Source organism: Phocoena phocoena, chromosome 4, assembly GCF_963924675.1.
Source record: "Phocoena phocoena chromosome 4, mPhoPho1.1, whole genome shotgun sequence".
Taxonomy (NCBI): domain Eukaryota; kingdom Metazoa; phylum Chordata; class Mammalia; order Artiodactyla; family Phocoenidae; genus Phocoena; species Phocoena phocoena.
The window spans coordinates 133,077,463-133,098,643 of record NC_089222.1 but is presented as its reverse complement, the minus strand read 5'-3'; the positions used below and the strand labels follow the sequence as shown (position 1 = coordinate 133,098,643).

General features: G+C 43.3%; 1 protein-coding gene across 3 annotated transcripts in view; it reads left to right on the top strand.

Annotated features, from left to right (window-relative positions):
• TIAM1 (TIAM Rac1 associated GEF 1) overlaps positions 1-21,181 on the top strand; it is a 132,660-nt gene that overhangs the window by 68,980 nt on the left and 42,499 nt on the right. For all 3 annotated transcript variants that reach the window (XM_065876071.1, XM_065876070.1, XM_065876069.1), the window contains 2 exons: positions 48-134; positions 8,515-8,739. In XM_065876071.1, coding sequence (XP_065732143.1) covers positions 48-134; positions 8,515-8,739 — 312 coding nt within the window. The remainder of the gene's footprint in view (positions 1-47; positions 135-8,514; positions 8,740-21,181) is intronic.

Here is a 21,181-nt window from a genome sequence, read left to right as displayed (position 1 = left end):
ACGCTCAGAGGGTGTGAGCCTTACCTGGCTGTCCCTGTGTTTCCTAGGCTTTTCACTTTCTTCTGTGGAAGAAGATGGTGTTCGAAGGCTCTACGTGAATAGCGTAAAGGAAACTGGCTTAGCTTCCAAGAAAGGTAAGTTATCAAGTGTCTTGTCTTGACTTGTTTGTCTTCAGTTCCCTTTTGGGTTTCTCTAGTTGGTGGATGAGAAGGATATGCCCAAAGGGTTCACCCCTGAAGAGTATTTAAATGTTGTCTCATCGAAAACTCTTCCAGGGAATACGAGTATTATTTCCATCAGCTCAACTGTGCAAGGAATGTTGCCTTCTTGGATTTTAAATGGGATTTTGAGCCCATCTCCATGGGGTTGATGGGAAATTCCCTTCTACTCAGAAGTGGTGGTCCTTCCCTACCATCTGGGATGGAATGGAGGTCCCAGGGATCTTCTTGAAGCAGATTATTCGGGAAGACCCCTCTGTGCTTTGGTCTGCCCTGGTTGAAGCTGACATTGGCCCTTGCCTGAGCTGGCAAAGCTCCATCATGTTCTGTTGCTGCCATTCATAGAGGAATCTTTGTAGAAGTTGAGAACCTAGGGGTTCAGGATCCTGACTTCCTGCCCTCCTCAGAGAGCTCTTCTCTGCTACACCCTGCCTGCGGCCCTAGAAGGGCTCATAGTGTTGTCTGTCTAGGCTACTTGTGGAACCCCAGCTCTCCATACTTTTTCTACTCTGAGAGAATCATTTCAACCTAGAGTTTTTGCTTCCTACGTTAGTTTCCTAGGGCTGCAGTAGCAAATTGCCACAAACTGGGTGATTCAAATCAATAGAATGTATTCTCACACAGAGGCCTTTCAAACTTCCGGCCTCCTGATGTATTCTCATCAGGAGGCCGGAAGTTTGAAATCAAGGTATTGGCAGGGTTGTTTCTTTCTGGAGCCTCTGCAGGAAGAATCTGTTTCATGGTTCTTTCTAGATTCTGCTGGCTGCTAGTAGCCCGTGGCGTCCTTGGCTTGTAGCAGCATCACTCTGATTTCTGCCTCTGTCCTCACATGGCCCTCTTTCCCATGTGTCTCCCCATCTTTACACGGCCTTCTTACAAGAACACCAGTCATTGGCTTTAGGACCCACCCTACTCTGGTATGACTTCTTCCTGACTTAATTACATCTGCAAAGACCCTCTCTCCAAATAACGTCACGTTCTGGGTGGACATGACTTTTGGGGGGAACCTGGGCAGGTAGGTAGGGCTTAAAATCCACCTTCATTTCATTCTTTTTGCTATGGAATTTTTAGCTTCATCCAGGCAGTGGCAAAATAATGCCCATTGAATATGAAAGTCCAACATGTCTTGGTCAGTTACACTTGGATGTGATACCTGTATCTGTTCTGCTAGAGGACACTGGAGCAGCTGGGAGAGGATGGAATGCCTGCCTACCTTTCCCACCTCCTCCCATGTTCTGGGGCAGCTTAGTTCTGCGTGTTCATGGCTTACAAGCTCCCTCTGCAGCGTACTTTGCCCTGTGCTGTCAGCACCGGAGAAGTGCTACCCGCAGACTTGGCTCTGCACAGAGATGGCAAAGGTGTGCCCAATCGGCAACAAAGTCCAAGTAATTTATCCACTGCTAACAGCCATGGACAAGGATTTTCCTTCACTTTCCTTCCATATTTTCGAGGCCAAAGGCAGTCCAGAGGCCAGAGTTTGACGCATTCAAAGCGTATCTCAGCTAAGAGCAGAGGTGACGGGGTTTAGTCCCCTTTAAACCCCAATCTGATTTTTATCTCTTTCAGCACGAATGTGCCGGTTGGCGTGCGGGGGTGGGGAAATACGCTGCCCTGGTTTTTAGTCACATCCTGTTTTAGTCCTTTGAATCCAGGAACACTGGTGTTAGATAAAAACAAACGGTCGTCTGCTGCAACTCCCTTGCCCCATATGACACTGTTCTCTGCGGATGCAAGAGTGATGCCCGTTTGTCCACCTGGGTGGCAAACTATTCCCAGTATCCCACCTGCAGAGGGCTGTGTCGGGAGAGATACTTGATGTTAAAGGTAACCGCTATGTGAAGACCTCCCGATAACGGAGAGTTCCCTGTGGACCATACGGCCTCTTTGTGGGCGTCTCTGATTATAAAACATCCTTCTCCCTCAGCTTCCGTTCACTGTTTGCCTCCTCGTTTATAGCCAGCCATTGGTGTTCATGATGTGCTTCATGTTAAAACTGCTAAGTCTTTTCCACATTTGACACTTCCAGATCTTTCAACAAGTCATTAGAATGTAGAATACAACTCTGGTCATTGCCCTCTGGACACTATCCAAATGCTAGTTCTGCTAGAGGATGGTCCAGATTTTAGTGTTTCTGAAAATGACCAAGGGGCGTCTGGTGGCACGCAGCCTAATTAGATCTGAGTATTCTGTTTGCATTAATTGAACCTACACTTGATTTATTTTTCTTAGCCACCTTGGGCTTTTGTCCTGTGATGGGCTGATGGGTAATCCCCATATTCCTGCTTTCTCTTGCCTACCTCTTGCTCTGTGCTGGATCTCATGTTGGCTGTACTTGTAGAACTGACTTTTGGAACCAAACTGTGTTTACGCTTATCTGTGTTCATCTTGGGCCTGTATGGCGCATTGTTCTGCTCTTGGAATCATCTGAGGTTGGGATCAGGCATCTTCTTTGCTGTCATCTAAGTGTCTTCCAGATGGCTCCACAGGACACAGAGAAAGCTCTGTGCTGTACTTTTCTAGACAGGTAGATTAGATGCTTCACAACTTTTACCGTGGGTGGTGGGGATCATTTTTGAGTAGGCTCAAAAATTCCAAAAAAAAGTTTTCCTCTTTGTTCTACCAAATATTAATAATGAGAGTTAATGTCTTGAATATCTTCCACATGCCAAGTGCTGTGCAAAGAGTTTTATATGGATTATTTTGTTGAATCTCATTTAATCCATGCCCCTCTTTACGTATGAGGAAACTGAGGCTGGGAGAGATTCAGTAACGTGCCCACAGGCACAGAGCTGTTACACAGTGGGGTTGTGACAGAAGGACCCCAACGAGGTACTTCATTGCCCACCACTGCTGGGCCCCCTGCTCTCACTTATTAATACTGAGACTAGCTCACTCAGGTAGGCCCTGTATTAGTTTCCTAGGGTTGCCATAACAAACTACCACAAATTGGGTGGCTTAAGAAACAGAACTGGATAAAACTAAAAGCTGGTTCTTTGAGAAGATAAACAGAATTGATTAGCCAGACTCATCAAGAAAAAAAGGGAGAAGACTCAGATCAATAGAATTAGAAATGAAAAAGAAGTAACAACTGACACTGCAGAAATACAAAGGATCATGGGAGACTGTTATAAGCAACTATATGCCAGTAAAATGGACAACCTGGAGGAAATGGACAAATTCTTAGAAAAGCACAACCTTCCAAGAATGAACCAGGAAGAAATAGAAAATATAAACAGACCAGTCACAAGCACTGAAATTGAGACTGTGATTAAAAATCTTCCAACAAACAAAAGCCCAGGACCAGATGGCTTCACAGGCAAATTCTGTCAAACATTTAGAGAAGAGCGAACACTTATCCTTCTCAAACTCTTCCAAAATATAACAGAGGGAGGAACACTCCCCAACTCATTCTACGAGGCCATCATCACCCTGATACCAAAACCAGACAAAGATGTCACAAAGAAAGAAAACCACAGGCCAATATCACTGATGAACATAGATGCAAAAATCCTCAACAAAATACTAGCAAACAGAATCCAACAGCACATTAAAAGGATCATACACCATGATCAAGTGGGGTTTATCCCAGGAATGCAAGGATTCTTCAATATAGGCAAATCAGTCAATGTGATACACCATATTAATAAACTGAAGGAGAAAAACCATACGATCGCCTCAATAGATTCAGACAAAGCTTTTGACAAAATTCAACACCCACTTATGATAAAAACTCTCCAGAAAGTAGCCATAGAGGGAACTTTCCTCAACATAATAAAGGCTGTACATGGCAAACCCACAGCCAACATCATTCTCAATGGTGAAAAACGGAAACCATTTCCTCTAAGATCAGGAAGAAGACAAGGTTATCTACTCTCACCACTGTTATTCAACATAGTTTTGGAAGTTTTAGCCACAGCAATCAGAGAAGAAAAAGAAATAAAAGGAATCTAAATCGGAAAAGAAGAAGTAAAGCTGTCACTGTTTGCAGATGACATGATACTCTACATAGAGAATCCTAAAGATGCTACCAGAAAACTACTAGAGCTAATCAATGAATTGGGTAAAGTAGCAGGATATAAAATTAATGCACAGAAATCTCTTGCATTCCTATACACTAATGATGAAAAATCTGAAAGAGCAAGTAAGGAAACATTCCCATTTACCACTGCAACAAGAAGAATAAAATACCTAGGAATAAATCTACCTAGATCTGTATGCAGAAAACTATAAGACACTGATGAAAGAAATTGAAGATGATACAAACAGATGGAGAGATATACCATGTTCTTGGATTGGAAGAATCAACATTGTGAAAATGACTATACTACCCAAAGCAAACTACAGATTCAGTGCAATCCCTATCAAACTACGAATGGCATTTTTCACAGAACCAGAACAAAAATTTTCACAATTTGTATGGAAACACAAAAGACCCTGAATGGCCAAAGCAATCTTGAGAAAGAAAAGCGGAGCTGGAGGAATCAGGCTCCCAGGCTTCGGACTCTACTACAAAGCTACGGTAAACAAGACAGTATGGTACAGGCACAGAAACAGAAATATAGATCAATGGAACACGATAGAAAGCGCAGAGATAAACCCACGCACATATGGTCACCTTATCTTTGATAAAGGAGGCAAGAATATACAATGGAGAAAGGACAGCCTCTTCAATAAGTGGTGCTGGGAAAACTGGACAGCTACCTGTAAAAGAACGAAATTAGAACACTCCTTAACCCCATACACAAAAATAAACTCAAAATGGATTAAAGACCTAAATGTAAGGCCAGACACTATCAAACTCTTAGAGGAAAACATAGGCAGAACACTCTATGACATAAATCACAGGAAGATCCTTTTTGACCCACCTGCTAGAGGAATGGACATAAAAACAAAAATAAACAAATGGGACCTAATGAAACTTCAAAGCTTTTGCACAGCAAAGGAAAGCATAAACAAGACGAAAAGACAACCCTCAGAATGGGAGAAAATATTTGCAAATAAAGCGACAGACAAAGGATTATCTCCAAAATATACAAGCAGCTCATGCAGCTCAATATCAAAAAAAAACAAACAACCCAATCCAAAAATGAGCAGAAGACTTAAATAGACATTTCTCCAGAGAAGATACAGAGATTGCCAACAAACACATGAATGGATGCTCAACATCACTAATCATTGAGAAATGCAAATCAAAACTACAATGAGGTATCACCTCACACCAGTCAGAATGGCCATCATCAAAAAATCTACAAACAGGGCTTCCCTGGTGGCACAGTGGTTGAGAGTCCGCCTGCCGATGCAGGGGACACGGGTTCGTGCCCCGGTCCGGGAAGATCCCACGTGCCGCGGAGCAGCTAGGCCCGTGAGCCATGGCCGCTGAACCTGCACGTCCGGAGCCTGTGCTCCGCAACGGGAGAGGCCACAACAGTGAGAGGCCTGCGTAATGCAAAAAAAAAAAAAAAAAAAAATCTACAAACAGTAAATGCTGGAGAGGGTGTGGAGAAAAGGGAACCCTCTTGCACTGTTGGTGGGAATGTAAATTGATACAGCCACTATGGAGAACAGTATGGAGGTTCCTTCAAAAACTAAAAATAGGACTACCATACGACCCAGCAATCCCACTATAGGGCATATACCCTGAGAAAACCATAATTCAAAAAGAGTCATGTACCACAGTGTTCACTGCAGCTCTATTTACAATAGCCAGGACATGGAAGCAACCTAAGTGTCCATTGACAGATGAATGGATAAAGAAGATGTGACACATGTATACAATGAAATATTACTCAGCCATAAAAAGAAAGGAAATTGAGTTATTTGTAGTGAGGTAGATGGACCTAAAGTCTGTCATACAGAGTGAAGTAAGTCAGAAAAAGAAAAACAAATACCGTATGCTAACACATATATATGGAATCTAAAAACAAAACCAAAACCAAAATGGCTCAGAGGAACCTAGGGGCAGGACAGGCAGAAAGATGCAGACGTAGAGAATGGACTTGAGGACATGGGGAGGGGGAAGTGTAAGCTGGGACGAAGTGAGAGAGTGGCACGGACATATATACACTACCAAACGTAAAATAGATAGCTAGTGGGAAGCAGCCGCATAGCACAGGGAGATCAGCTCAGTGCTTTGTGACCACCTAGAGGGGTGGGATAGGGAGGGTGGGAGGGAGATAAAAGAGGGAGGGGATATGGGGATATATGTATACATATAGCTGATTCACTTTGTTATAAAGCAGAAATTAACACACCATTGTAAAGCAATTATACTCCAATAAAGATGTTAGGAAAAAAAAAAAAAAAACCCAGAACTTTATTCTCCCACAGTTCTGGAGGACAGAGTCTGAAACCAAGGTGTGTGCAGGGCTGTGGTCCCTGGGAGGTTCTAGGGGAGAATCCTTTCTTCTTCCTTCATCTGGAGGCTCCAGGTGTGGCAGCACTACTCCAATCTCATCCTCCGTCTTCACATAACTTTCTCCTCTTCTCTCTGTGTCTCTCTTTTGTGTGTCTCTTACAAGGATACTTTTCAGTGGGTTTAGGACCCATCAGATAATCCAGCTTGATTTTATCTCAAGATCTTTTACTGAATTACAGCTGCAAAGATATTGTTTCCAAATAAGCTCACATTCCCAGGTTTTGGGACATGGACATATCTTTTTAGGGGCCACCCTTCAACCCACTACATATTGTTATTCAGCCAGTCACAGCAACCTAGAAATTCTTTTTTTTTTTTAATTATTTTATTTTTATTTGTTTAGTTTTTGGCCGAGTGGCTTGCGGGATCTTGGTTGCCTGACCAGGGATTGAACCCGGACCCTAGGCAGTGAGAGCCCAGAGTCCTAACCACTGGACCACCAGGGAATTCCCGCAAACCTAAAAATTCTTTTTAAAAAACAAAAAACTTACAGATGGTTTTAGTTTTTAAGTCGTTTTTTTCTTTTTCTCCTTATTTTACCTCCTCTAATATCTAACGAAAAGAATTGTCTCCAAGAGAACACTTAAAAACCAATAACTGCCTTTCACATGTGGAAATTTTGTGTTTTCAAGTCAAATGCTGTGATGCCAAAATCTTTCACCTAAAAAATGGAATGGTTAGTCTCCCAGAATTCTGCCTCTGACGTGGAGGAAAACCTTCTCATTTCTCCCCCATTGCCTCCTCACCTGCGATGTTTCTTGGAGTATTTTATGATAGAAAACTGATTTCAAGTATTTTGGAAACCTGAGTAAAGCTGGCCGATAGGTGTGACCCGGTGAAGTTGGGAAGTGAGAACTTCTCTGCGGAATTATTTTTCTGCGGAATCAGAGTGAGAACTGCGGGTGTGCCTGAGGGACTGTGTGGCTTTGCATTTGGCAGTTCATCCTTTGTCTCTGCCCTTCAGTCACTCCCTTTTTCAAGTTAGTTTTTTCACAAACAAACTTAGAAAATAAGAAATATTCTTAGGAAATAAGAATCAGACTCCTTTCTTCTTCTTAACTGAAGGGAAACCTTATTTCCTCTCCTGTTCTTCCCTAATCTCTCCCTCTCTCAAACTGCTGGAATGTTCTTGTAATGTCAGGTGGACCTGCCCCGGGTCAGTCACAAGTTCTTGTTCTCCTAGGCTGAGCTGGTTCACAGCCGCTCCTCTGGGTCCCAAGCTTCGGCAGCTCCCCAGCATGCTTTGCAAAAGTAGCAGAACCTTTGGGGACCTTCAAAAGGCCATTCACCCCAAGGTCCTGATGTAGTTTCAAATAAAAGGTGGGGGAGGGGAAAATATGATTGCATTTGGTTCCATAAACTATCATCTCTCAGTGTGTTTGGAATAAGATGACCTTCAGTGGTTGTAGCCGAGGAGACGCCTGCATTTTGATTCCGTAGAAATGATTCATAGACTTTAGCTGACTGTGCACACGTGTCCACCGTAGCACAAGAAGGCATGGAAATGGCTGCAGTCGGGGAGCCTTTCCGTCTTTTCCCCTCAAAATGCCAGGACGATAGCCAGAATTAGCATTTGCGAGGAGCAATTGGCAGCTGCTTAGAGCACATAGATTCAAGAAGGAATAAATTTGTTTAGCTGGTGTATTCAGGACGGGATAGGCGTGCTGTGACATCCCAGTCTAGAACCTTCCAGACCCAAAGACCACGCGATCACCTGATGATCCCCTTTGCGCACTACAGCCTGTTTGCAGCAACACCTATAACAGGAGAGCTCAGTGTGCCCTTTCGAAACCGGGCGTCTAAGATGCAGTGATCTGATTTGATGCTGCAGCTGCTTTTATGCGTGTGTGACATTAAACATTTTCCGTCTCGCGTTGGCAGGCCTGAAAGCGGGAGATGAGATTCTTGAGATCAATAATCGCGCTGCGGGCACCCTGAATGCCTCCGTGCTCAAAGATTTCCTCGCGCAGCTGTCCCTGGGCCTCCTGGTGAGGACCTACCCCGAGCTGGAGGGAGAAACAGAGCTGCTGGGGAGCCCGCCCCTCCGGCTGGACGGCCCCGCCGACCTCAGCGAGAACCCTCTCGCCTTTCTCACCAGCAACACAGGTATGGCTGCGCACCGGGCTGCCCCTCGGAGGCTGCCCACGTGGCTTGCGTATTTCTGTGGATTTCCTGCATCTGGCAGGTCAGCTAAGATGTGTAAGATGAACAGATTACTGAGCTTCCTGTCGAAATTTCAAAGGGGCCAGGAACTCTTGAGCCGGTGGGTCTGCTGTTTGGCTGCAATGGAAAGCTTTGTCGTGCTGCTCTTGTTGGTCATTTGGGAGAAAGATACGTGGGTAGAGGCCACTGTCTCTTGGCTGTGGACGAGAGTTGGAGACACAGAAGTGCCAGGAGTCACTTAAGATGCTGGGGCTCTTGGTGCTATCTTCCCTGCCGTCCACGGCACCATCACCCAGCCCTGCTTTTCCTTCTGTGGAAGAGGAAGATGTGGGGTGAGATGGCCAGAGCGGAAATGTGCCCAGAACTGGTGTTTGGTCAACTTTTCTCTTGGGCCCTCGTGACCTAGAGTCTGGACAAGAGCCCATCGGTGGAACCCCCTGCCCTGCCCCATCTGCCACTTCTCCTGTTTACACGTTTCTTCCCACTCCATCTGGCAACTTTATGCTCATTCAGAAAGGAACAGCTTGAATGCTCCCTGCCCCGGGGAGCCTTCCTGGCACCCCACCAAGCTCCTCAGGACCCTGCGAAGACATCTTTCATGTGGGCCCTGCTCCTCTTACACTCTTCTTACTTGCTTGCATCTCTCTCCTGAGTTTGTTTCCTGGTACGAGGCTTAGGTTTTCTTCACTTTGCTACACAGGCGCCCATTCTTGTTCAGCGGGAGAATCAGGGAGCAAGCCCATAGGGGAACAGATACTGCTGTCACTTATCTCACCATGACCTGGTTCTAGAGTTGGGCTTGATTTGGTAAGCTGGGGTTTGGGATTTATTTTCTCTTTAAAACTCGGGTTAAAAGAAGTCTTCATTTTCCACTTCTGAGTGTAGGTACTCTGAGTATTCTTATTTTTCGAAGTCCCTTCTGAAGCTTGGCTTGGTAAGAATAAATCACAGGCGGACGCCTTGTGACAGTTCATCCTTTTATTGGATGGTTCCCTAGGAGAATTTGACAAGTTGAGGCTCGAGAGAATCAATCACACTTAGTTACTGTTGACTTCTGACTCATTTTGTCATTGCAGTACCCACACGCCAATCACATCTTTAGAAAAGGGCCCCAGGGAGCTGTGTACCCTTTAAAAAATTTTTTTTTAATTTTTTATTGAAGTACAGTTGAATTACAATGTTGTGTTCATTACTGCTGTACAGCAAAGTGACTCAGTGATACATATATATATATACATTCTTTTTCATATTCTTTCCTCTTATGGTTTATCACAGGATATCGAATATAGAACCTTGTTGTTTATCCATTCTATATATAATAGCTTACGCCTGCTAACCCCAAACTCCCACTCCACCCCTCCCCCGCCTCCCTTCCCCTTGGCAACAACCAGTCTGTTCTGTATGTCCCTGATTTTGTTTCTGTTTCACAGATAGGTCCATTTGTGTCATATTTTAGATTCCACATATAAGTGATATCGTATGGTATTTGTCTTTATCTAACCAGGGAGCTGTGTACCCTTCATGATAGGGAATGGATACCATGAAGGTTGTTCTTTTATGTGACCACAAGATGGCAGGCTCAATCCCGTAAAACTCCGTTCACAGTGGTTTCTGTAAAATGACTGAGTAAGGCGTGTTGTGTTAGATTAGGTTATTGAAAGGACTTTATAAGGTCTGGATGTACATACTACAAACAACAGTGTGTACTCAACCTTTTTTGGATGTTTTTTTCCTGTCTGAGCCCTTCCTGTGGGTTATGGATATAAAGTAGGTGTTGGCAAACTAAGACCCACTGGCCAAACCCAGACTATGGCCTGTTTCTGTGAATAAAGTTTTATTAGAACACGGTCACGCCCATTCATTGATGTTTTGTCTCTGGCTGCTTTCCCATCACAATGGCAGAGTTGAGTAGTTATGACTGGGACTCATGGTCTGCAAGGCTGAAAATATTTACTATCTGGCCCTTTACAGACCCCTGATATAAAGTGTGATTGCTCAGGATTTGTTCCTTTAAACACAATCATAGTTTTGATATATTTCTTTCTTTTGAGAAAAGATTTGTGTATGTGTGCGTGTGTTTGCACACGCACACAGTTTGCCAAGTTTTAAAACCTTTTATTAAATTTTTCTTTTAATTTAAAAATGTGTTTGTACATAGGTGTCTGGGGAATATTTGAGTATATTTTGTATATATAGCCCTATCCTGTCAGCAGCTGACCTTACATCCTCCTTCAGACCAGACACCTTTGTAATCTGCATGCTACATCCACTGAACCTACTGTTGTTTAAACCACATTAAAACTTTCATTTTGGAATCATCGTAGAAGATTTAGTTATTTGTTTCCAGATCATAACTTGGAACTGACATTTCTTAAGTATTTGCTCTGTCCCAGACATTAATCTGGATGTGGAAGGTTATAATGATGACTATGACATGATTCTGTCCTCATACTTAACATTTTAGTGTAGTCCTTTGTTTTTTAATTGCTTCACCTTTTAATATTTTGTAGGGATCAAAAATCCTTCAGAGCCAAGTGTGCGTGGTCAAGTTAGGTAATCTACTTGGTTCAGGAATACAGCATGAAAGTAAAGTCACAGTGTGGGTTTTCTGGAAAGTTTCTAAGTTGGTTTCAACATTAATAAGTTCCAGAAGAATTCTCAGATGCTCTCAGTAGTGGCGGCCCCATCAGACTGCCTGGAAGCAAGCAGTCACTCAGGCTCCCCACCTGGGTCTCAGCGTGTCTGCCTCCTGGTTGCTGCCATTTCCTAGTCCCTATTTACCAGTGCAAGATAAAAGAGGGGGCAAGTAAACAGGATAAAATAACCTGAAAGATGGTTCCATAATGAGGCAGAGTTTATGAAGCAGTGTGCACAGACAGCTGCAGTGACAATAGAAAACAACTGAGAAAGTGTGTACAATGGGCAGGCTGGACTATAGCCTTCATCTAAATATAGAAGTAACTAAAAATAAGAAGCCTCCGGAGTGACGGATTTGAGGTTTGATGTCGGGACCATCTTAGGGTGGTCATAGTGGATGTGAGGCAGCCTTGATGGAGGGCCTGGCCGTGTCCACAGGCACCCTGGCTGGTGCCCGTCTGTAGGAGGCTGGGCCTGTGGAATTCTGATTGAAATATGTGATTAGCTTTCCGGGCTGGATTATTTCTGAAGCCTCTTTTATGGAGAGGTTTGTTTCCTCGAGGTAGAACTATCACTACCTAGTGGCCAAGAGTGGGCTCTGGAACCAGGTTCCTTGGGAATGAGTCCTATGTTTATGTTTCTTCGCTTCATGACTTTGAACAGATTATACTTAATCTCTCTGTGCCCCGTGTCCTTGTGCACAAAATGGGGATCGTACCACACCACTGTCAAACGCGGTTGTTGTGAGGAATGACTGAGTGAGGTGTTTAGAATATGTTCTAAGAGGTACTCAAATGTTATGCATTCAAAGCACAGTCTCTTGTGGGGATGGGAAGATTCTCTAGCTAGTAACCAGAGGCTGCTCGGTTTTGATCTCCTCACTGCCCTCTCTTCCACTTCAATCTGCACCAGGTGGATTGTCTGATAACTGAGTTTATGAAGTATACTTAAGGTAGTTTCCTTCCCCAGGTAGAAAGAAGTAGATTCTGCAGTCTAGAAGGCTGAGACCCCTGGGCCCCTTTTCAGAGATCAGGATTCCCTTGGTCTGAGGTCGGGGCTGTGTTTGCACATGTTAGATGGTTGCTTAAAAATCCTTAGGTGATTCTAACGTGCAACTAAGATTGGAGGCTACTCCCTTAGGTCACCGACTATTCTTGGTTATTGATCCTCTTTTTTTCATCTGGGTGGCATGGTAAGATGATTGGAATCTTATTGTCCCACGCAGACCATCTACAGGGGTGTTTGTGGATAACATTCTGTGGTCTGCTTCATTGAGATTTCTGTAATGACGACCTGGTAGGTAAACTCCTTTATCCTCCTCTTCCTCGGTATAGGAGGGACACACGATGACTAGATTGCCGTGTTGGCTTGGAAAGCCAGGGACTGGAGAATAGATTCCATCCTAAGTGTTCTCTCAATAAGACTCAGTTTCCATTCTTGGCCATTGGCCATCCACGTGTCCTTGCTGAAATCTTCCTGGGGCTATTCATCTTTTTTCTTTTTCTTTTTTTTTTTTTTTTCCAACAGTTGTTTAGGGACAGACTGGTAAGAAAATGGGGGAAGAGGGTCCAGGCAAAAAGCTAGTTCCTTCAGTGGCTATTATTTTAGAAAGAGCCTGAAGTGAAGGGGAAGCTGGCATAGGAAGTTGCAAAACTCTGTTTCTGTGAGCTTTCCAAAAAGCCTCTGTAATGTTCCTGTGTGATTTATTTTGAATACTGATCTCATCTGGTGCTACTGACATTTGGGGCCAGATAATTCTTTGTTGTGGGAGGCTGTCCTGTGCCTTCACGTTACCAGTATTCCTACAGATAACTCTCAGCTAGTCGTTTTTAACCCCCTCCCCCCAAGTTGTGTCAAAAATAATCTTCAGACATTGCTAAATGTCCCCACAGGGGCAAAGTCTCCAGTTGAAAGCACTGGCCTGGTTGATTAGAATGTATATACCTACACTCCCCAGTTAGGGAACTGTTACAGTGAATGTCAATATAGGAAAGCAGGGCTTCCCTGGTGGTGCAGTGGTTGAGAGTCCGCCTGCCGATGCAGGGGACACGGGTTCTATGCCCCGGTCCGGGAAGATCCCACATGCCACAGAGCGGCTGGGCCCGTGAGCCATGGCCGCTGAGCCTGCGCATCCGGAGCCTGTGCTCCGCAATGGGAGAGGCCACAGCAGTGAGAGGCCTGTGTACCGGGAAAAAAAAAAAAAAAAAAAAAATATATATATATATATATATATAAAAGCAAATCTAGATCTAAAATTATTTTAAAAATAAGTTTCAGAAAAACAAAAGCCCCCAATTTTATGCAAGTTATAAAAATCATAATTCAAGGGGCAAACATGGTATCTTTCCAAGGCTTCAAAATGTCTGTTTGTCTCTCTCTAAGTTCTGTCCTTAAGGCTCACATTCATTTGACTTTAGCACTGGTTTCTACCTGTTAAAGACAATTAGGGCCAGCCTTGGGTTTGGAGAGTCAGCCCCCTTGATCTTACTCTGTCTGATGCTGAGTGAAAGATGGCAATCCGCAGTGAGCACAGATAGCCCTCCTGCAGGAAGTAGATGAAGCACCCTTTGCTGTAACAGGAAAGGCTTCTGTGACAGCCAGGAGAGCCAAGGCATCTTGGTCAGAGCAAGGAGTCGTTAAGCACTCAGCAGCCTTTGATTTGCCAGGCAGTGCTTGCTTCCCTGCAGTGCCTGTGAAATGCAAGGTTCTATCTCGGGCTGATGTTCCGTTCGGATTGTCTGGTGCTCCATTCTGCAAACAGAAGACAACCAGACAGCAGGAGGGGCAGCCAAGAAAGAGGAACTGCACAGATTTACCTTCCTACAAACAGATATGGTCCCATTCTCCAGATTCACTGAAGTCTCACAGATACCAGTAGCACATGGCCTTCTAGTTGTTTGTTGATAAAATGTGGAGCCATGTGCGTTTCGTAAACTGTCTGTGTGCGATGCTTATCGTCACACAGCACATGGCCCACTTCTGTGGGCCCTGCTAGGGAAACCCTAACACCTAGTCCTGACTTCCAGCTGCATTTGATTAATGACACCCGTTGAGTCCTGTGTGTGGGAAAAAATGTCGGTTCAGAGATTAAGAGCCTCCATCTGTATCATTTTAAAGAACGTTAGTGGATTATATATTATTTGAGTTTCACAACAAGCTGATAGGATTGGGAAGGACTATATCTACAGTTTTTATGGATTAAAAAAATGTTCTCTGGAGAGAAACAGACACTGGGGTTTTGTGAAATTTGGTTGGAAAGAAGTTATTATTTGTCTCCCAAGTTAAAATTGTAGTGTTTTTCCTTTTTTTTTTCATAGTGTATATTTAGCTCTCCCCAGTTTTTTTTTCCTTTATAAATTGTTTTGGTTTTGTTTTCTTAGCTTGGGGGAGGGGCAGGTGTTTATGCTGATCTTATATGAGTGTGTCTATGGAATTCTTATTCTTATATGACAGTAAAATGGCTGAAAAGCAAATTGCTTAATGATGAGATTCCAGCTAAATGTCTTTATTGGCCACGTCTAACCTTTTCTTACTCCCTTCCCCTCAGTCGTTTTTTTCACTCAATAACCAGTTATGATTGGTTCCTCTTCGGAAATGTTTGAATTGGAGAATCTGCTAGTTTAACTTACATTGTTCATGTATCTCATAAGGCAAAGATTTTTTTCCTTCCTCCATTAAATTCTTGGTGAATGCATCTCATCCAAGTAAATCAAAGATAAATCAAAATGTAAGCTTACATTCATGTGTTTGTACTGCCCCTGACCTCATTGTTGTCTATCCGGCTAATGGTGAGTGGGACGTGCTAGCAGCAAAGGTTTCCTCAGTCACAAAACAATCACATTATGATGTGAAAATAATTTGAAGAAGCAGAGAAATGATCACACCTGTTCACAACAATGAACGTTATTTATGGCAGCTTTTGAGATAGTCTATAGGTCCTGTCCTGCTGGGCCTCAGCCCTGCCCTGTACTGCCTCATTCTCTGAGACTGTCCACCCACTGTTCGTCTTTTTTTTTTTTTTTTAATTGGGGTAGAACTGACATATAACATTATATTAGTTTCAGGTGTACAACATCATGATTTGATATTTGTATACATTGCAAAATAATCACCACAATGTCTAGTTAACATCCATCACCACACATAGTTACAATGTTTTTTCTTGTGATGAGAACTTTTGAGATCTACTTTCTTAGCAAATCTCAAATATACAACATAGCATTATTAACTATAGTTGTCATGCTGTACATGACATCCCCAGGACTTATGCATTATAGCTGTAAATTTATACCTTTTGACCCATTTCACGCACCTGCCCCCCAACCCCCTACCTCTGACAACCCCTAATCTGTTCTCTGTATCTGTGAGGGTTTTTTTGTTTGTTTTTGTTTTGCTTGTTTTGTTTTAGATTCCACACATAAGTGAGATCATACAGTATTTGCTTTTCTCTGACTGACTTATTTCCCTAAAGCATAATGCCCTCAAGGTCCATCCATGTTTTTACAAAGAGTAGATTTCCTTCCTTTTTATGGCTGAATAATTCTCCAGTGTATACCCCTGCTCATCCTTTGTCTCTTTAGTTTTGGCTCTGCTTCCTCTCTGTGCTGCCACGCGTTAACTGGCGCCTCTTTTATGCCAGGTGGTGATGTGCTAAGTGCTGGGCATAGAGTGAAGTGGGACGGGAAGTTCCCTGCTTTGATTACTTCCTCAACCACCTCTCAGCCTTGTCTTCAGCTTTCTGGAGCTGTCTGCATGTGTACTGGTAATTAAATGGGGACAGCTACCTCCACCACAAAGGGAATAATCCCTTCAGGGTCTTCTCTTAGAGGAAGGTTTCTTGTGGTAAAGGAAGAGTAGGAAGTCGCAAATCTGTGTTTGTATGGGGTTGCATAGAAACTCAACAATGGTGTTCTATAAGCCTCTTCAGCTGGAAAGTGTTCAGAGAAGGCCTTGAAGTGTGAGAGCAAAAACAGGACTTTTTCCTGGTTTGGATTCCCTGTTCCTGCCATGCCAGTGTCTCTCTTCAGCATTCTTGAAGGGCACCACTGTCAATTCCTGCCTCTCTGGCTCTCTTAGATGACTAAGTTCCCCCTAACCATGTGTTGGCTATCTACTGCTATGTAACAAACCACCCAAAACAACCATTTAATTTGCTCACTGTGCTCAGCAGTTTGGGCGGGGCTCAGCTGGACGGTTGTTCTGCTCTCCTTGCCTCAGTCACTCTTGTGACTTTGTCATCTCGGCTTGGCTGGGGCTGGTTTAAGATGGCCTTAGTCACATATTTGGTGATTGGTTGGCTGGACCCCTCTTCCCTTGAGGTCTCTCATCCTCAATAAACTAGCTTGGGGGTTTCATTGTATGGTGGGTCCAGGGTTCCTGGGGGACCAGACAAGAACCTGCAAAGCCACTTGTAGCCTTAGCTCAGAAGGCTTCATATATCACCACTTATGTCACATTCTGTTGGCCCAAACAAGTCACAAACCAGGCCAACCCAAATTCATGGGGTGGGGTCATTGACACAAAGATCCGTGCTTAAAGGGATGGGAGGAATCATCACTGTCATCTTTGCCAATTGTCTACCACAACTGCATTGCCTTTTCTCTTTCTCTCCTATTTTATTAATTTTTATCTTCAGTTAAAGGCAGAAGCATAGCTAACAGGGTAAAAAAAGAATATATACTGTAGAATCAGATAGACCCACAGTTATTGATTCATAGGACTTCTTTTATATTCTAGATATTAATATTTTTTGCCAGTTACATGTGTTGAAGATAACTTTTCTCAGTCTATAATGTATCTTGTTGCCTTTATGGTGCCTTTTGACAAAGAAAAGTTTTTAATTTTAGTAAAATCTGATTTTCTATCTCATAGGATTTGTGCTTTTTATATCCTGTTTAAGAAATCCTTCTCTCTCCCCTGGGCAACAAACGTTTTCTTCTATATTTCCTTCTGAAAGATTTATAGTTTGGACTGTTCACTTTCTGGTTTATACCTCCCTGGTACTGATTCTTATGAATGATGTGAGTTAGGGTTCAGCTTTTTATTTTCCCATGTGGGTAATCTGCTGTCCTAGCCACATTATCAAATGTTCCATTCTTTTCCCCTGGATCTGCAGTGACACATCTGCTGTACATCACACTTCCATACACGGGTGGGGCTGTTTCTGGGACTCTCTGTTCTGTTAGCCTGTCTTCTTGCTAATTCTGCACTGCCTTATATTATTGTAACTTTAAATACATTTTGATATCTGGTAGGGAAAGTATCCCAGTCTTGTTTTTCTTCTCTAAAACTGTCTTTGGTATTACTAGCCTTTTGCTCTTTCATAACAAATTTAGTTCCAAAAATAATGCTGCCAGTGTGGTCTGTCTGAATTCGGATTCTTTGGCATTTGTTGAGATTTGTGTTATGGCCTCATATGTGGGCTCTTTGCATAAACTGCTAATCCTTGTGAATAGGGTTTAAAATTCATGGATCAAGCATAATAATTCTTGATGTTTACATCTTCTATAGTCTGACTAAATCTATTTTGTGTGGCATTTGGAGAGCGTTCTTTACGTTTGCCTAATATATTTTCCATCCCTATACTTTCAGTCTTCTGTGTCTTTTTGTTTAGGTCTATCTCTTGCCTATAAGCATATAGGTGGGGCTTTGTATGACATTATTTTGGTTTTTATCTAAACATGAAGTTTAAATATTGAGTTTAGTCTACATTACATTTATTTGGAAGATCCATGTATTTTGTCTCATTTCTATCATCGTATTTTGCTGTCTTCATCTTGTTTGTTCTTCCTGCCCTTTCCTGTACTCTCTTTTGGCTGAATTTCTAAACTCCACTTTCCCCTTTCAACTTATACAGTCTAATTCTTTTCTTTTAGTGGTTGCCCTTAAAATTTTAACATGATTTCTAACAAAACAAGACCAAATTCTTTTTACTTCTCACTTGAAGCATAAAAGGACCATGAAATGGTTTAAATACAATCACCCACCATTGCTTTAGTTTCATCTTGTATGTTTTACCTCCAAATGCCTTTTTGGATGTGTGTGGAGTGTTGTTTTATACACTACAACTTGCCTATGTGAATATCAGCTCTCTATTTATCTCTCTGGTAACCTCGTATACCAGATTATACATGTGTGCGTGTGTGTATATATGTTTTCCCACCCGAAGTACATCCTTTAGAGAATTTTTTTTTTAGCGAGGTTCTGTATTAGTAAACTTTCTCACTCTTTGTCAAATGATTTTTATTATATTTTTCTTCTTGAATACTATTTTAGCTTGAAATACAATTGTGTTGATAGTTTGAGCATTTGAGAATTTCTGTGCTCTAGTGAGATAATGTCTTCAGATAGGCCTTCCTAGCTTCTTTCTTCAACTCTTATTCTTATCTGTTGAGTATTTAATTTCAGTGATTATAGTTCTTATTTCTAAAAAATTTACTAATTTACCTGGTCTTTTTTGAAAGTCTCTCTTTTCCTGTCCCCTGCCCCCTTTTTTTTAAAGCGTACTCGTTTGACAATCTATCTGATAATTGCGGTATTATTCCTTGGGAGTCTTGTTGTGGCTGTTGCTTCTCCCTCGTGGGGACTTGGTTCTCCTGTGTTTATAATAATGGATTATAGGTTCTTGTTTGACCCAGCTTATGTGTGTCTGACCATTAATATGATCCCATCATTAAGGATGAATCCCTCTAGAGCAGACTTGTTTTGGCTTCCGCCAGATGCCCTTGGAATACAAATTTAGAACAACTTTATGGCAATTTTTCATTTTGAGGATCACGGACTGAATTCCTGTATTGAAGTCCTAACCCCTGATGTGAGGGTTATTAGGAGTTGGGGGCCGTTGGGAGGTAATTAAGTTTAGACGAAGTTATGAGCTGGATTAGTGTCCTTGTAAGAAGAGGAAGAGAGACCAGGGTTCACCCCCTCTCTCCTTGCACACACAAAGAGCGGTCATGTAGGTGCCCAGTGAGGTGGTGGCCATCTGCAAGCCAGGGAAAGGGCCTCACCAAGGAAAGAATCTGCTGGCACCCTGATCTTTGACTTCCAGCCTCCAGAACTAAGAGAAATAAATGTCTGTTGTTTAAGCAACCCAGTCTGCAATCCTAGTTACAGCAGCCTGAGCAGACTAAGACATTGGAGTCCCCAGAATGTAGGACATAGTGTAAATTTGAATCTCAAAACACCCGTGCAGCCAGGCTGTGGTTGTCACCTCCAAGAAGAAACCCTTCTTCCTCCATCCCCACTCATCCCAGAGTATGGGCAGAGTTAAATCAGCTTCCTTTTTCCTTCTTTTTTTTTTTTTTCTCTTTTGCCAGTGAGTACTTTTAAAAAAAAATCTTTTTGAGTCTTTTTGGGGTAAAAGTGTAGCCCTTCAAAGGAACCATATGAATGTGGGAGATTTGATTCTAACTCTCCAGTTTGTACTGACCCAACAGTTGTTTTCTGTCTCACGGCTTCACAGTTGACACCAAAGGCTCCAGGACTGTGGTTCCCAAGCTGAGATGGTGTTCTGCTGTTGGGCTCTGTAGGGGTGTGTGTTTGATTGTCACAGTGGCTGCGGAGTGCTCAAGGTACTTAGAACCCAGGAGCCCGGCGGGTTGGGGGGGGGGGGGCTAGTGCCCTGTGTACCTGCCACGTGTACAGTTTTCCTCCTAAACGTTTTCCCCTCCTGACACCAACAGGTTCCCGCTCCCTTTGGGAAACACTGCTCTAGGGTTTGGAGTTTGGGGACTGATGGATTACTCAGCACTGCCATGGCTTTGGGACTGGCCCACCCCTCCTGCTTCCTTTGTCTTCTTCATTTTGGGCTCTGGGGACTTCTTGGAGCTCAGCTTTATGTTTAAAAAGGATTTGGGGAGACTTCCCTGGTGGTCCAGTGGTTAAGACTCTGTGCTTCCACTGCAGAGGGCACGGGTTCAGTCCCTGGTCAGAGAACTATCCGCATGCTGCATGGTGCAACCAAAAAAATAATAATAATGGGGCTTCCCTGGTGGCGCAGTGGTTGAGAGTCCACCTGCCGGTGGGGCGGACACGAGTTCGTGCCCCGGTCCGGGAGGATCCCGCGTGCCGCGGAGCGGCTGGGCCCGTGGGCCAAGGCCGCTGGGCCCGCGCGTCCGGAGCCTGTGCTCCGCAGCGGGAGAGGCCACAGCAGTGAGAGGCCTGCGTACCGCAAAAACGAAAACAAAAACAAAAACAAAAAATAATAATAATGAAAAAAATATAAAAAGAATTTTGTTCTATTTTATTGATACTTAGAATTTCTAAGTGTTTTGTAGAATTAGGGTTTTTTTGCTTCCTTTTTAGGATACCTGGCCCACGGTATTGTTAACAATGAAAATCCTTTCATTCCTTTTCCCACTGTTTTGTGAGCAACCTCTAGAGCCCAGGCATTGGGATAAACAGTGGAGATATGCAGGGTCACGGTGTTTGGTTGCACCATCTGGGGGTCGCCATTATGCAGATTACAGCGTGAAGGTGACCTTGTGTACGGCCTCGCCACCCTGCTTAGTGCTGAGGGAGCGTGGTTCCTGCCATCTCAGAGCTTAACGCTGTCCAAATCTTCCCCTTCTTTCTAGCCCCAGAATCTAGGTCATTGCCCCCATTTAAAGTATTCAATCACTCTTTTTTCCTCTGGTGGTGACTGTGTGACATTGTTGATATCCACCAAGTTAAGCGGGCCTGTCTCTTGGATGGCTCCCACCATGTTATTGAGTGAGCAAGTGATTAAAAGAAGTGCAAGAAAATCGTA